Source organism: Akebia trifoliata, chromosome 6 (assembly GCF_017979445.1).
Source record: "Akebia trifoliata isolate Shusen 1 chromosome 6, ASM1797944v1, whole genome shotgun sequence".
NCBI lineage: Eukaryota > Viridiplantae > Streptophyta > Magnoliopsida > Ranunculales > Lardizabalaceae > Akebia > Akebia trifoliata.
In genome coordinates this window covers 228,208-245,262 of record NC_141380.1, presented here as the reverse complement: position 1 = coordinate 245,262, position 17,055 = coordinate 228,208, and the positions used below count along the sequence as shown (strand labels likewise).

The window sequence follows — 17,055 nt, the reverse complement described above, 5'->3', positions numbered from 1 at the left end:
CACACACCTAGATGGTTAATTGCACCCATTTTAAGTGAATTTTTTTAAAACAATAAAAGAGAAGGCAAATTATAATTTTACCCTTTTATATTTATTTATTGCACACACCACAATCTACTGGATAAAAAAATCCACTTCTTCTTCTTTTCTCTCTCCATATTCACCTCTTTAAGAATTGTAAGAGATTGAATCAATGGCGATTAAGTTTTCAAGTTATCTTATTTCTTTGAGATTTATTTTATTTTTTTTATATTTAATCATCAAGAAAGATGAAAAAAATCACTATTAAAATCTTCAAAACGACAATTTTGAATTGAATAACTCAAAGTTTTTTGACAGATTTTATTCAATAAATTTAGACCGAACTTGATTTGACAAATTTGATAAGTACTTACTAAATATTACCAAACAGATTCGATAAGTACTTACTGAACAAAACTTTCTATTAAACATTATAAAATTAATTCGATAAGTATTCACCAAATAATATTTTTCATGTAAACAACTTTGACGCGATTGAAAGTGTCAGGATAAGAAAAGTAAGTAACATCAAAGCTTAAAACTCTCATTAAAACCTTTCTAGATGCAAAGAAGAAGAAGAAATGTGTGTGAGACAGAAGAAGTTGTTTGGTACCTTTAAGTGGGTGTAATGAGCAATATGCATTCAAGTGCATTTATTAGATGAGTGTAATTAGGTTTTTTTAACTTTTTGGTGGGTATCGCAAGCAAGTGTGTACAATTGGTCATTTTGATGTGTGCAAATAGAACCACCCCTTTATAAATGGTCTGTCATATTCACACGGGTATGATCTTAAAACTTGAGGTTCTTGCTCTCCATGGGATGAGATTTGTAGATTACTTTAAGGTAGATTTTCAACTCCCATGTCTAACAACTATTTGTGGGTGGGGCGACCTTTAAAGTTTGCTTCTTGAGGTTCCTCGTTAGGGGGGTGGGGACGAGCATCTTCTCTAAGATTAAGGGGGTAAAATAAAAATAATAATAAAGTTGGAAGGATACTATTAAAACTCTTTGAGATTTCGGGGGTAAAAGTGTACAAATAATCAAGTTGGATAGGTATTATCTAAAAAAGGAAGTACAAGGACACGAACATCCTCCTTAGGTTAAATGGTAAAAGAGGAGCGAAGATAAAGTTGAAGGGGATACTATTGAAAAGGGAGGTAAAACAAAAGGAGAGGTGGAGAGGAAGGACAATCAAGTTGAAGGGGTAAAGAGGAATGGGATACCCCACTCTAAAACTATAGCTAGAAGGGACGTCTATATCTCATAACTGAGAAGTCCTTTAGTTATGCTTCCCATCAATTTTCTTATGGGAGGTTCTTGTGTCAAAAGATTTTTTCTATTTTTTTCATTTTTTGGATCCAAAGGTATCCAGGCTTCTCGGAGCGTCCCACTAATCACCAGGGCACATGTAGTCCCCTCCCTCCACATGCACCAAGTAATTTCTGGGACAAAGGTGGCCCCGAAGGGGAATTAGAACCCAAGACCTTTGCTTCCTGAGGCAATGTCTTGGCCATCTCACCGCTCCTTGAGGGTTCAAGGTGTTCTCATTTTTCATTGTAACATCAACACACACTATCAAAATTCATACTCCCTTACCACTTATTAAGACAATTTGTGACGTTCTACAAGTTCCAGCTCTATCATCTTGATCTATGATGTCTCAGCTTGGGGCAATTAAACTTTAATGACTTGGGGAGCCCAAAAACTTTGTAAGGCATTTATGACTATTTCCCATTCATTATTAAAAAAATGCGGCCCACCACACATTTTGATCGGACATTTCTATATTTGATTTTTACATCACCAATATCATTAGATGAACCTTATAAATAATGAACCTGGAACCCTCTTTTCGAGGAGGATTTATTGGTCACAATGTATTATTTAATTGGATTGAATCGCTAATGATCAAGATTTAATTCAATGTGGTGGGATTAGATTACAGTCAATCAGACTGTTGATTTCTAGGCCTCTTTTGGATGCCATAACAATTCCAATACTTGGCATCACTGCACATGCTTCCCTGTTACATTGTAAACAAGAGGGAATAGATCCATCACGGTCACATTAACAAACAAGAACAAAGAATATCTCAAACCTTGCTCTTAGCTTTAAATAAATGATCTTGATGAAGGCTCAACATATCATCTAAAACATGGAAAAAAAGTGTTCGATGAACTACTTATAATACACCAAAAAAACAGATCTCTTTTTTTCCTGAAAACATACAAAGAAGGCAATCCGGTACATGTGACAGCAAATTCATTTAGAGCAGTGATTTACAGCATCAGCAACAGCAATAATCTTCTTTTGGAGCTCTGGCTTGTTGGCTCCCACAAGCTTATCCAGTTGTTGCCCATCTCTGAGAAAGAAGAAAGTGGGTGTGGCTCGTATATCCCACGAAGAACTGAATTCCTGCACCACATCAGACCACTCAAAATTCATTTATATCATCAAGAAAATTCAGATGAGATAGTTTTAAAAGAAAAACGCACTAAACTTCATTTATTAATTTAACATCCATTTCTTTGATAGCATTTTGAACACGTTAGTTATATTAGAGGAGCCCATAGAGGGGATGGGTGTATGGGCACTCGTACATAAAACAAGGGATTTCAGACTCAAAGAGGGTTCAATAGTACGGCTATCTCATGGGAATTTATGGGTAAGACTCATGGTAACTGATTAGTGGGTGAGGCTTTAATTTTTGTCAAAAGTAGGTCATGAAGTAGACAGAGGATCCAGGAAACCTGACATATTATGCATGATGAATATGTTATATAAAGATAATAACTTTATTGTAATGGTCTCCATTTCAATGTAAAACATTGTACAAGTTTGGGTTTGTGCAACCTGTGAATTGGCTGAGGGGACACACAGATTCAGTTTTGAAAGGAGAACCTTGAATGAATATCTATACAATTAGCATTCAATGTTCTGTGTTCCTCATATACCACACCAAACCTAGCTGTTTCCATTGGAAAATGAATGCCTGGATAAACACACCTTACTCTGTGCATTACTTTGTAACAAGTCCATAATCATTTTCCATTGTTACACATGAGCTTACCATAAAATCATGTTGAATGAGATTAAAACTGCATACATAAAATAAAAATAGAACTAAAAAATCATTTCCTCCCGACGGTCATCCCGTCCTCCAAGGAATATAAATAGAGAAAGAGTTTGCCCTACTTGTGTTAGACATAGCATTTTCTAAGGAAAAATTATTCTTTAACTCCTCATACAGAAGTGCAATCCTTTTAACTCCAACATTATTCACGAATAGCAGAACAAAAGTTTGTACATTTAGAAGAGCAAACAATCATTTTAGTGAATTTTTTTAAAAAAATTTGCTCAGCACTTTTTTACCTCTACCATACATGCACACACACAGACTAGAAAGCCAAGTGGGTAAGTTAGGTAATTACTTACAGTTAGTTCATCAACATCAACCGCAAGGAACATGAGAGAAGGATATTTCTCAGACAGCTCACTATAAAATGGTGCAATCATTCTACAGGGACCACACCATGTTGCAGTGAAGTTGACTAACACCTGTTGAACAATAAAAATGAACATCCTAAATGAAAAAAAATTGCAAGATATTCCATGAAAAAAAAAAAGAGGTTTTTTTTGCTTTACCTCCTAGTTTATAGGCCTAATCAGCAAAACACCAAAAAATTTAAATTTATTGGCATCTACCCCTAAGAATCATGTAAACATTATTGACCATAGATATCCATGAATATCCTACCTTCAGACATGTTAAGGAGTTTTCTCTCGGTTTTTTTAACAGGTTTTTGGAAAAATCAAAATACAGAACATCCAATCCACCTCAATTGCCACTGTAATTTTGAAGTTCCATAGGCGTTCCGGTAAGACATCCAGAGGCTGGGTATGTATGGATATTTTTTACCAATAATGTTCACCTGAATCAAAGAGGGGGGGGGGGGGGGGGGGAGATGCCAACAAATTGGAAATGTTGGATGTTTTGCAAATTCAACCAATTAATTAAGGAGGTGAAGCAAAAAATGCCAAAAAAACAAATACCAAATAAAGCTCATCAGAAACATGAAATGAAAACTTGATAACTAATAATAGCTGACACATAAGAAGTCAATAAGTGTTAATGAAAAAGAGGAAGGGTATTTCATTTTGTAGGTGGTATTGGATGATGTTTCTGCCCACATCATCGCATCCATGTACTTAGTAGATCTCCTAGCCCAAAACCAGCTTCATACACACTGGACAGAAATAAAATGTAAAGCCATGCTTGTAGGAAAGATATGCAAAACAATGTTCTTGGTAATAATTAACAATGAACTGCCCAATGGGTGACAAGGAAAAAGGTATGCATATGCCCAACAGAAATTAGCATGTTTTTCAAATGGCACCACAAAACGAATTTTTGTCAAATTGACCTCATCAAAAAGCTAAGGATGGCCACACAGACTATTTCAGCCTTCTCAGCAGAGATGTTGTAAGGGGCCCCATCTTATAGTTTGTGAGCGGCATATAAAATGCCACAACAGGTTCTCGTGCTATGGATTCGACAACCCATGGTGCTGACAAAATTGCAGAGTAAAGCAATGCTCTGCTTGTTTGCTTACAACCTATGTAACAAGGACATGAACATGTGTCTCAATATCCAACATGGGTATGATATGTCTGACATGGCGCCTATCATCATCATCGAAGCATATCCCAACAGTACATTAATTTTGTTCCTTAATTTGATTTTTCCTAAAACCAAGTCTTCTATAAATTCATGTATGTTTATAAAGATTCTAACCGTTTCCGACTGCAACCAGGTTCCACTAAAATGCATCACATCTGGGGAATGCCAAAGCATGAACTTAGATGAAAAACAGCCAACTGGACATAACTCTCCTCCTTCATCTGAGCTTGGGATAGACAATGTCGTGTGGGAAAAAAATATACTACACAGCCAGAGTTGTCCAACATGGTGATCATCATCATTTATACCTTATCCCATAATTTTTGGAATGTATCATAACTTCATTGCCCCCACCCACCACCACTACCCTACCACCCCCCCCCCCCCCCAAAAAAAAAATAAAAAAAAAAAAAAAAAAAAAAAAAAATAAAAAATTCTAATGGTCAACCATATTTGCGTATAGTAATTTAACTAATTAGTCTATGGAAGATGGATTCCACCAAACCTCTTTCAAAAGTTTTTTTTTTTGTGTAGAAATCATTAAAAAAAATTAGTTGACAATTGATACTACCTCTCATGTAATGTATGTTGGGGCACCATGTGTTGATATGTCTTTGACAAGGAAAAAATCCAAAGTGCTATGTCCTTGTTACATAGCTTAAGACAATGCACAACACTAGATTTCGGGACCGATGATGGTGGATCCCACAACCATTTAATCTTCACAATGTATTCTGTGCATGTCTTTCATATTGCAAGCAAAAACCTTGGTTTCGCAAATTAACTTCATCATAAAGCAAGTTTCCATCACCAGGTCAAGTTAGAAGGACCTACATTAGGCAGGGATATAATAGAAAGATTTTTTTTTTTTTTTTTTGATAGTTTTGGAGCAACATATAAAACTTTACTGTTGGTTCCAACATAGTAGATCCCACAAAACCATTCAATTACAGCATCTCATTAATTATTTTATATGTTTCCCAACTTGAGAATGGAACATCCCAAAACTTACAATCTTGCCATCCCTACTTGCTTCTGATAACTTTTCATCCCAAGCTTCGGTCGTAGTTATAAGATGCACCTGTCCGCTGCCAAAGTCTATATTATGATCTGAATCAACTTCCTTACGACGAAACTGCAAGTATTGTGTACAGTGAATGTCATTCAGAAAATGATGTGATAAGGTCTAAAACCAATAATTAGCATGATGAGATACTAAACCAAACTTTAGAATTAACACTAAGGAACCAACAAAAGAATTAGTTGTCTCAAAATGGAAATTCACTCTCTTTAAACTCAGAAATACATATAAAAAAAATTATATAATAAGAATAAAAATCATTGTGTGGGGGTTTAACATACAAAAGTTTTGAGGAAATGTTTGATTCCATTTTCTCGAAAATGATTTCTGCTAGAATATTTTTGGAAGAATCAATTAAGGACAAAATCAAGTGTACCACACATGTAATTAAATAACTTAAAAATGTTTTTTTAAGCAGACAAATTAAAATTTTAAGAATACTCCATGTGAGAGAGATGATACATAAGACCTACATTGTGGGAAAGGAAACATAAGACCTAAATTGTGGTTATACTTTTAGCATTTTAAAGAAGATTAAGGCTGTGTTTGAAAACCGTGAGTTATGCGTGAAAGTTGGCAACTCGCGCGAGTTGCTCAACATTTGGTGTTTGACCGTGTCAACCTGCGATGGTTGCCAACTCGCCAACACCCCAGCTCTCCTCTTTTTGGGTATTTCAACATTCATCATATCTGATGAATGTTGTCAACTCTCAACAGTTCATGCGTGAAACCCTTCAAAACACAGCATTCTCAAAAGCTTCTCGCTATCATGGTCTGCCCTGCCCTTGACGAGCAGTTGGTGGTGGATTGGAATCCATGATTTCAACTTGATTGATGGAAAATGTCTTCCATGGCTGTCGAGTAGGAGGTTGCAAGGTTAGCCATTTGAAAATCCATGGTTTCCACTGGCTTTTGGAGTTTTCTACCTCATTTTCTCTTGCTTCCATCTGAGAATTAATATTCGTTCTTTTGGTTATTTAAACAAGGAATCTTTATGAAATCTTTTTTAGGCCCTTTTAAGAGTTTTTCTGTTACAGAGCTTTGAAGGTGAAGACAACATAATCTCTCTCTCTCTCTCTCTCTCTCTCTCTCTCTCTCTCATGTATGCTATAGATGCCCTAAATCCATCTTCCGTTCTTCTTCTCCATCATAAGCTTGCATAAAACTCAAATCCTTTCTTTTATGAAAATCCTTTGCTCTGTATTGATTTGGTTTTTGATGTTTTTGGAAATTTTTTTCTCTTTGCAATTTGGGGAAAAAAAGTAAGAGGGAAGATGAATTGTCACAACTACCAAACACAAAAGTTTTAATTGACTCCCACCCTCAACTTTTGAGAGTTTAACTTCAAGAGTTAAACTCTCAAACTCTCGAAAGTTCAACTTTCATGATGAACTCTCCTTTTCCAAACACACCCAACATAACTATACAGTTCAAAGATTTGGAATAATTTACAAATTTGGACCTAACCGAATAGTGGCTTATTATTTGAAAATTACATGAGTTATTTAAATATTATTGAAAAATGGTATTTTATAGTACAAACGGTATGTTTCAAAATGTTGTAATTATTGTTTATTGTTGCCAAAATATACTTGAACATTTCCAATCCTGAATTATGCTCTGGTTTTTTTATTTATTTATCAAAGTGACCATTTTTAAATGTAAAGGTGGGGGCATTTGTGATATCCAAATTTTGTAACTCCTCCTACTCCACTTTTTCTAGAAATATATTATATTAATTGATGAGATATTTCTATTTTATTAATTGTTGAGAGGGGTGTCATTATTATTTTAAAAAACTTGTAGAAACCCACAATTCTCAATTTCGCGTCTGATTTGTGTCGTTATCCCTTCTCTTTTAACTTTATCAACAAGAAACCCTACTTACGATTCCACTTTCATGTTGAGATCAATTACTTCTAGAGTTTAAGTCTTTGAATCAGGAGGAGAGGGTGTGGTTGGAAAGACAAATAGGGGAGGAGGAGGTTAAATTTGTTCTTTTCTTGATGAGTGGGGATAAGGTACCGGGACCAGATGGTTTTAACATGGAATTCTTAAAGCATTGTTGGGATATTGTCTCGAGAGATTTCATGGAGTTCATCAAGGAATTGTAAGATAAGAGGTGTTTGGAGTATAGTCTTAACAACACTTTTGTGGCATTGATCCCTAAGAAAATCGGGGCGGATAGGATAGAAGATTTTAGACCAATTAGTTTGGCTAGTTCAGTGTACAAGATTATATCCAATGTGCTAGCGAGCCGGTTGAAAAAAATTCTCCCTAATCTGATTGGTGACGAGCAAGGGACTTTCATTAGGGGTAGACAAATTTTAGATGAAGTGTTGATGGCCAATGAATGTCTTGATTGTAGGATTAAAAATAAGGAAGGGAGTATGATAGGGAAATTTGACTTACAAAAGGCTTATGATCACGTGAATTGGGATTTCTTAGAGTACCTGATGAGGAGGATGGGTTTTGGAGAGAAGTGGATCAGTTGAATAATGAAATGTGTTACAATGGTTTCTTATTTGATTCTTGTCAACGAGAGTCCGGCTGGTTTCTTTAGGGGATCGAGAGGGTTGAGGCAAGGGGATCAATTATTTCCGTTCTTGTTTCTTATTATAGTTGAAACCTTGGGTAGACTATTTACCAAAACGGCAGATTTAGACAAGCTTTCGGGGTTTAGAGTGAAAGCTGGACCTATGATTTCTCACCTACAATTTGCGGACGATATACTAGTTTTTCTGGAACATTCAAGGGATCAGGTGAGAGTACTTCGTGTTTTACTCTACTGTTTTGAGGCTATGTCAGGTTTACACATTAATCTGCAGAAGAGTAAGCTCTTTGGAGTAGGAGAGGTAACATATATTCATTTGACGGCCGCAGCGTTGGGCTGTGAGTATGATACCCTGCCCACGACATATTTGAGATTACCGTTGGGAGCACCATATAATAGTATCAAAATTTGGGATGGGGTGCTTGAGAGATTGGAGAAAAGATTGAGCACTTGGAAGGCCAATTATTTGTCGAAAGGAGGGAATGTTACTTTGATCAAAAGCACGTTATCGACTATTCCAATTTACTTCTTTTCGTTATTCACACTTCCGAGGTCCGTCGAAATTAGGATGGAAAGGCTGATGAGGGATTTTTGTGGAATGACAGGAATGGTAGGAGAAAGTATCATTTGGTCAGATGGAAAGTTATTTGCACACCTAAAAAGAACGGGGGGCTGGGTATAAGGGGGCTTAGATTAGCCACTAGAGCTCTATTAGGGAAGTGACTTTGGAGTTTTGGCAAAGAGAGGAGTAGTTTGTAGAGGAAGGTTATTAAAGCCTAATACGGGGAGAGGAGGTTAGGCTGGTATAGCGGTGAGTCCAAAGACCCGTATGGGTGTAGTGTCTGGAAAGGGGTTCTTAAAGGGAGGGATGAGTTCGAGAGAGGGATTAGAATCAAAACAGGTGTGAGAGATAGAATTAGATTTTAGGAGGATAGTTGGTGCAGCACATCGCCTCTGGCAATCCAATTTCCGTCTTTGTACGCCTGTTTTATTAAGAAAAACCGCTCTATCCAGCAGTGTTTGATTTGCAATGAATTTGGTCCTACTTGGGACCTGGGGTTTAGGAGAAACTTTAATGATTGGGAGCTAATCGAGGTGACATCTTTCCTTGATCTTCTGCACACGTTTCACCTCAACGACAACGAACAAGATAAGTGGGAATGGACAAGGGTTAAGGATTTGAGATTCTCTTTTAGGTTTTTCTATAAGTGGCTTACTTCCGATGCAGAGCGATCCCTATTAGGATCAATCAGTTGGTCCAGGTTAGTTACCTCTAAAATATCATTTTTTGTTTGGTTGGCTTCCCTTGGAAGGATTCTTACGTTGGATGATTTGATTGTGTAGGGTTGGATCATTCCTAATTGTTGTCCCCTCTGCTTGAGTGATAGGGAATCTTTTAATCATATTCTAGTCCATTGTTGTTTTTCTTATAAGATTTGGAAAACCTTTCTTGGTCTTTTTCGTATTAACTAGGTCCTTCCTTGTAAGTTCTCCTCGTTGTTGGTAGAATGGACCAGCAACGCCTTCCACACCAGAAAAGGATCCTTTGGGCTATGCTTCCCTCGGCTATTGCTTGGGGAGTATGGAACAAGAGAAACAACAGAGTGTTCAATAATAAGAGTAGTAGCTCTCATGCAGGTTTCTTGGAGATCTTGGGTTTGTTATATCTCTAGTCAAAGCAGAATATGAGTTCGCGGGGACTACTTTTAATGATTTTGCTTTTAGATGGGATTCTTTATGTAATCATTGACGTTGTTTTTTCTTTTCTTTGTTGCTCTTGAGGCTCTCTCGGCCTCTTTGTTTCTTGTTTCCCCTCTTTGATCAATATATTATACTTTTCAAAAAATAAAAATTCTTTCAAACCAAATTGCTACATGTCTTTGGATTTGGTAAGTATTATTTTCTGCACTTTTTGTAGATATTATTGTTGGACACCCATTTGATTTATTCCCTTCAATAATTTGCTCTTTTAGGTTTCTAGAATATAAAAAATGTAATAATGAATGTTTCTTAATCTGTTATTCTTTTCTTTTAATTGATTCAAGGAAATAAAATTAAAGAAGGTTCATTTTTAATTTCTTCATGCAAAAGAAGGGTTGTGCTAATTTTGATCGACTAGATAGTGCATTGAGGCATTTGAGGTCTGTAATTTAGGATTTATTCACTTAAAACCCTGATGAATTTATGGTTCCATCAACTTTTATGAAAATAAGGTGTTCATCAATTTTCAATGTTATTTTTTATCAGTATTTATTTGTTTCTGACCTTAGTATGAAATTATGATTTTTATTAATCAAGCTTAGTTTTTTTGTTTGAGTTTTGTTTTTTTTGAAGTAAGAATATGTAATAAGAATTATATTATATATATATAATTTATAATTTTTCAAATTTTATTTTCATAAACTTAGTTCGGTCCAGCAAATGAACTTTTTTGGGTCTGCCCCTGGTTTGAAGGTGAGGAAAGAATTTACTTGCAATAAACATTTACTAAAAACATAAGTATAGTCATGTTTGACCGACAAAGAACACTGTATTGCGTACACAAGCTTCCTACTTTTACACAGCTAGAAGTACATAAATATCATCATCATCAAAGCCTTGTCCCAAATACTTAAGGTTGGCAGAATGAATCCCATTCCTCCATTCAATTCTGTCTACAGCCAAATGCATGGATGTGTTTACTTCAAGCATAGTATTTTAATTGAACATATCTTTTTAATATTCTCAGCTAAAAGATAAGTAGTGTATATCTGCCATGGTTTTAAAACTCGGTTTCGCGTCTCATCTCGGATGAGTTTTCTGATACGTCTCTTTCAAAAAAATGAAAAATGAACGTGGGGTTCTATATCTCTTCCGAAAATTTGACTTGTCTATCTGTCTCATCCATGCCTGATACAGAGATGACTCGGACAATACGTCTCAGTCTCAGCTGAGTTTTGAAACCATGGTATCTGCTTGTGCCAATTCAATACATGTTGAACCGTCATATAAAACATATTTGAGCTACAGGAAAGCATATGTGCATCCATTACTAACAAATACTTTAATCCTTAGAACATTGTCATCCGTTATCCATATCTACTTTATATCAATTTTTCAAAATTATAACGACATCAGTTGACAGGTCTAGAGAACCATAGTTTATTTGGTTGTAATTAACACACACACACACACACATACACACACAAAAAAAAGTTTATTTGGTCAATCCAAAGATGGAGGTTGTACAGATTAGAGTTCTCGACTTGACCATGTTATGAGTGGTGGATAAAGATGATAAACGGGAAGCGGCATCTACAAGGAACTTTTCATTGTGGAGATGTAGCATAAAGGGCGAACCTTGAAATGGAAGAAGTGGCAAAAGAAGGTCTGGCATTTAAGGGTTAAGAAATTCCATCTAAGAAGGTCTGTGGACGCCATGCTTCCATGCGATCTTGATGGGAAAACCCTCAAGTGAACCAATTGAGGTGCGACGGGTTCAGCACGATATTTGATATTAGGGTAAACTTGTTTACAACAATGAATAGTACAAACTCTTCTTGTGGGATTTTTAACCCGATGAAGTTTGAAAACAACGGGGACAATAATAAAGAGTCAATTTCAACCCTGGCTGTGGCTTGCAGTTTAAATTAAAAGAAAAAGGGATGTACAACTAACTATTAAGAAAGGAAGAAAAGAATTATACAACTACCAGTAAAATAGGAAAGTAAAGAAGTGAAGGCACATTGGTGCAAATAAAAGATAAATTGGTCTTTGAAAAAATAATGTGCCTCTAAAGAAAGAAACAAAGAAATAACTATATTAAGCTTCTAAGCTAATGCATGTAATAGATGAAAAGCCTTACCTTGTCCATGCAATTTCCCATTGAAGTTTTGAGTACTGAAACTTTGCGATATGAATGCAGCGATGCCCTAAAGAATAGAAAGTCCTTTAAATTAATAAATAATATGCATGACACTGACCACGAGAAATTAAAAGATAAAAGAAAAATCATCTGATTATAGGAAGAAATATCACAACAATAAACTATCAGGAATACTAGAAAACATCCAACAAATTCTCATAGATCAATTAGCGATCAAAAACAAAGTGGAAACCATATGAACCCTGAATAACAGACATGAGATTTTTTTTTTGGTTGAACAAAATAGTGGGGGGGGAGGGGTGAGGTATTAATTAGTCAACTCCCAGCAACAACGTAGGCATTATTCACCATGTATGCCAACCCTGTGGAAATTCAAATGGGCATTTTTTTTAATAAGAAAGTTGAGTAGCGATTAGTATTTAATAGGTGAAGACGTTTGAACCCAGGTTGTGGTATCAACACTCCAAGACTTTAACCAAGTTTCCAAACCGGCACTTTCCTTCTTGGTTTTTTTTTCCAGATACATTTTGTGTGCGTATATTATTCACTATGTTAATCAATGCATGTCTTGCTAAAAAATTGTAGTTCTTCTTATCTCATTGTTTGTAACTGAGAGAAACATTATTGATTTATCCATAATGTGTGAAGGTATTGATGAAAATGTTTCATATGTTTAAAAGGGAACGATCTCATTGTCTTTTCTATCGACTCCACATGCATGAGATCGAGATCCTTCCCTTGCCCATTTTACTAGCTAGTTCAATTATGCCTTTTAACACAAAAATGGTAGGATTCTTGATGAATGTTGTCACTTACAGTTTGGAGGGATATTGGTTTTAAGTAGATTGGACGACAAGATGGAAATACTTTCATACGGATACTGCTTAGAATCAACCAGTTCAGTTCGATTATACCCGCCTTAATTCCTCCATTCAGGACAGATGAAACCATGGATTTGTTCAAGTTGGTCGACCAATCCCTCCTTTGTTTCCCCCTAATTAACAAACTCACCCCCAACACCAAAAAACAACAGAAAAAAAAAACGTGGCTTTAGATGGGACTGTGTGGAGGATTATGATCTATGGAGCCTACCCCAAATATTGGGATTGAAAATTGTAGGAAAACGTGACAGACGGATTGGTCACCTAAACCTCTGTAAGGTTTTATTCCATAATAAATTAAATTTCAGATAAACAGGAAAATTGAGTTCATCATCAAATGAGCAAAAGGCGGCACCACCCCTAAAATCAAAGACAATTTTGAAACATATATTATAAATAAATAAATAAAAGGAAATAATTACATACCTTGGAGGCTGGAGAGAACTTGTATCGATTGGATATATAAGTGAGAGTAGAAAAGGAATTAAAAGGCTTTCTATGAAATTTGAGGAAGAAAAAAGAGCAGAGCTTTAAGATCTATTTTTCCAAATGTGTAAAACACACACTCCCACGCCAGTTCCCACCCGTATCGTTTACCATAATAATCTGAGGCGTGAACTAGAACGTGAGGTATTAATTATGGTATTACCAAACAAGATTTTGGCCAATAGACCTGTCAATCGAAATTACCGGAATCGGATATGCTAATATCCGAATTCGATGGATATTCATTATCAAATTCCAAATCCGATTATGTTATCGGATATCTGGAAATATCCAATTCGGATTTGAACTCATGATTAACCTAGGGGTGTCAATGGATAGTCGAAATCCGAATTCGAAAAATCGGATATTATCCGAAAATTTCGGATTCGGATGTCATTTTAACATCCGAATGAGTTTCGGATACGAATTTGGATATTCCGATATCCGATTCGATAACATCTGCTCTGATAATAATATATATATCACGTATTTATGTTTTACAACGAAACTTTTATATATGTATATATATGTGTTATGTATTCGTTTCATACAACAAAATTTTATTTTTAAAACTTCGTCTTCTTTAACTGTCTAACCCACCTTAATGGCTAAAGTCGTAAACAACAGACGACGTAACGGCGGGTTTCGATCTATCTTCTCTTGTCGGCGAGCATCAGGTACGTACTCTCTCTCTCTCCGATCCGATCCGATCTAAATCGGTCGGAGTGATTTTTTGAAAAAATCTGTGGGTTTCGTCGTTTCAACTGTGCGAACTCCGACACATCTTCTTCGGCCGGCAAGCATGCAGGTAATATTCTCTCTCTCTGTCTCTCTCTCCCCGATCCGAACCGAACGAAGTGATTTTTCGAAAAAATATGTGGGTTTCGTCGTTTCGAGTTCGACTGTGCGAACTTCGACAGTTTGAGGATGATGGTATTTGTAGGATTTTTATCGAATCGGATATTATCGGATATCCGATGTATTTTTCGGATTCGAATTCGAATGTTTGTTAGGGATATCCGATCGGATTCGAATTCGAATTCGAATTCGGATAGTATCATTTATTTTCGGATTCGAATTCGGATATAGTACTATCCGATTGGATAGCTATCCGTTGACAGCCCTAGATTAACCCATTAAAACAAATTAAAAAGGAAAATGCTGGAATGACACAAAGGTGATAAAAATGATGTGGTGGCGTGCACATAACCGTAGATGCTTTATAGTTGTATCTCTCAAAAAAACATCTATGGTAACGTGCGCGACACCACATTATTTTGTTACCTTTGTATCACCCCGGCACCACTACTTAATTAAAAATTCAGAATCCGTCATCTTCAATCTCAATTTTTACGGTTAATTTGTAATCATCATCACAAAAAATCAATTCATTCCTAAACTTTTAGCCCATGACAAAACTTTGACTAATACTTTGATTCCCATTTTAGCAATCGAAAGATGACCTTAAAACAAATAAAAATTTCAAAATCCCTCGTCTTCAACCTCAAAAAATCTTTTTTTTTTCTTTTCTTTTCTTTCTCTCAAATCCATTCATATTTTTATTTATATTTATGCATAAAACAACCCTTATCTCCAAACCATGTGAAAAAAAATCTCATCATCAACCCATTCCTAAAAAATGATAGTGTCTCTATAAAAAATCAATGGTTTTTCGCTATAAGATTGAAGATGAGAGAGAGACTTACCCAAACTAAATAATCAGAGATCACCTTCATCGTTGAAGATCATCACTTGGTTCATAAACCATAAGGGAAAGGGATGGGAGATGAGGGTGAAGATTCTAATCAACCATGCTGATGATTTCGAAACTCGGTTTTCCGTCTCGTCCCATCCATGGAGGAGATTGAGTTGTCTTGGACGAGTCAACTCGTTTGGGGAGGAGATAAATCATATACTTCTGTTTATAAAGATTTATTTATATATTTGAATTAAAATAATTATAAATTCTTTTAGTATAATAAAAGAGATTAGAAAATATTTAATAAGAAAATTATGTTTGATTTATATTAGATATTTAATAATTAATTATTTTAATCAAAATTTAGAAAATCCTAGTTTACTTGGCTGAGTCATCTCATTTATCTCGTGAGATGGTGTGAAGAGTGAGACACCAAGTATATCGCCTTAATGATATTGAGATGACTCGGTCAAGTCTCGAACAAGATTTAAAACCATGATCTCTAGGTTAAAATCAAATTTAAAAATTATTTTGAATATATAATGTATTAAATATATTATTATTATTTTGGTTTGGATACTTTTGGATTCGATATAACACTGTAAGAATTTGATTAGTATTCGAACATGAAAATAACATTTGAATTCAAATTGGATTTGAATTCATATTCGAATTTTCGACTATCCATTAACATGATCAGGTTTGGAAACCAGTTTTTTGAATAGGTTCAATTCGACTCAGATAATAACGATCTTGTACTCGAATGAGTGAACCCTTTGACCTACTTCAAACCGATTCACATCAATTAACATATTTCATTTCAATACTAAAAAAATTCACGATCTCAATTATTAAGTATTCACCTAAAAATTAAGGGAGTGCCATAGGAAAATCACACCAACTAATCCACACTAGTGGGGATAAAATCTGATGATGACGTATGTCACCTAGGGTTTCGAAAAATATAAAACTATTTCGATTCATTCGATAAAGGGGTCCTTACAGGGAGGAATTCTCTTATGGTTAGGGTCAAGGAAACAAGATGACAATTTGTAAATCAGAACCAAACCGATGATCTAAAAGACCAAATCAAATCAATCCGAAATGCCTTGGTTTGATTCTCAGTTTGACCCGATCTTATGTGCACTTGTAAATTATATATGTGGCGTCTTGTTATTGTGTGCATGTCAAAGTGCAATAAATAGTTAAATACACTTTGAAATTAGATTTTGTATAAAAAATACTCTTAAAAAAATCTTTTATTACCAAAATACCATGGAATGCTTATTCTTAAAATTATTTATTGCACTTTTATGTATGCCTTAGGGTATATGTGAATGAAACTCTCTCTCTCACTTGCGAGCACGCACACACACACGTGGTTGGGATCCATTGAATTTTAAGAATGACTCATGAAAAAAAAACACATGATCCCAACCCTTTAAATATAAAATCCAATGATTGAGATTTATGAGTATCTTGATAACACAAATCTCGGAAATACTTGTCTCGAGAATAAATCTCAATCATTGGATTTTGCATTTAAGGGATTGGGATCATGTGTTTTTTTCATGAGTCATTCTTAAGAGTCAAGGGATCTTGACCCATATTGGGGTTGGGCTTGTAACTTATGTAAGTAGCCAACTTATGTGGTGCTTCTTAAAATGATTTTGTTCGTTTGTTGTAAGAAGTTAACTTCGACTCTAAGTCTTTTCTAGAGAAGAAAGTAAAACAAAAAAGAAATTCAAGAGAGGAGAGATTGAGATGTTTGGGAAGATTGAGATCT

The 17,055-nt window shown here is 35.3% G+C and overlaps 1 protein-coding gene across 1 annotated transcript; it reads right to left on the bottom strand.

Moving 5' to 3' along the window:
* Positions 1 to 2,110: 2,110 nt before the first annotated feature.
* Positions 2,111 to 13,701, bottom strand: CXXS2 (thioredoxin family protein CXXS2). Its single transcript, XM_086444646.1, has 5 exons — positions 13,511 to 13,701; positions 12,183 to 12,249; positions 5,716 to 5,838; positions 3,458 to 3,580; positions 2,111 to 2,437 (listed from the first exon to the last, which is right to left on the bottom strand). The coding sequence occupies exons 2-5, from the start codon at positions 12,201 to 12,203 to the stop codon at positions 2,285 to 2,287; spliced, it is 420 nt and encodes a 139-aa protein (XP_086300772.1). The 5' UTR covers positions 12,204 to 12,249; positions 13,511 to 13,701; the 3' UTR covers positions 2,111 to 2,284.
* Between the last annotated feature and the right edge of the window lie 3,354 nt (positions 13,702 to 17,055).

Excerpts from the sequence above, each read along its gene's own strand:
- CXXS2 (XM_086444646.1), bottom strand. The coding sequence starts at position 12,203 with ATGGGAAATTGCATGGACAAG. Across the intron at positions 5,839-12,182 it reads TGGGAAATTGCATGGACAAG|TTTCGTCGTAAGGAAGTTGA; the intron begins GTAAGGCTTTTC and ends CAATACTTGCAG. Across the intron at positions 2,438-3,457 it reads TTGATGTTGATGAACTAACT|GAATTCAGTTCTTCGTGGGA; the intron begins GTAAGTAATTAC and ends GATGTGGTGCAG.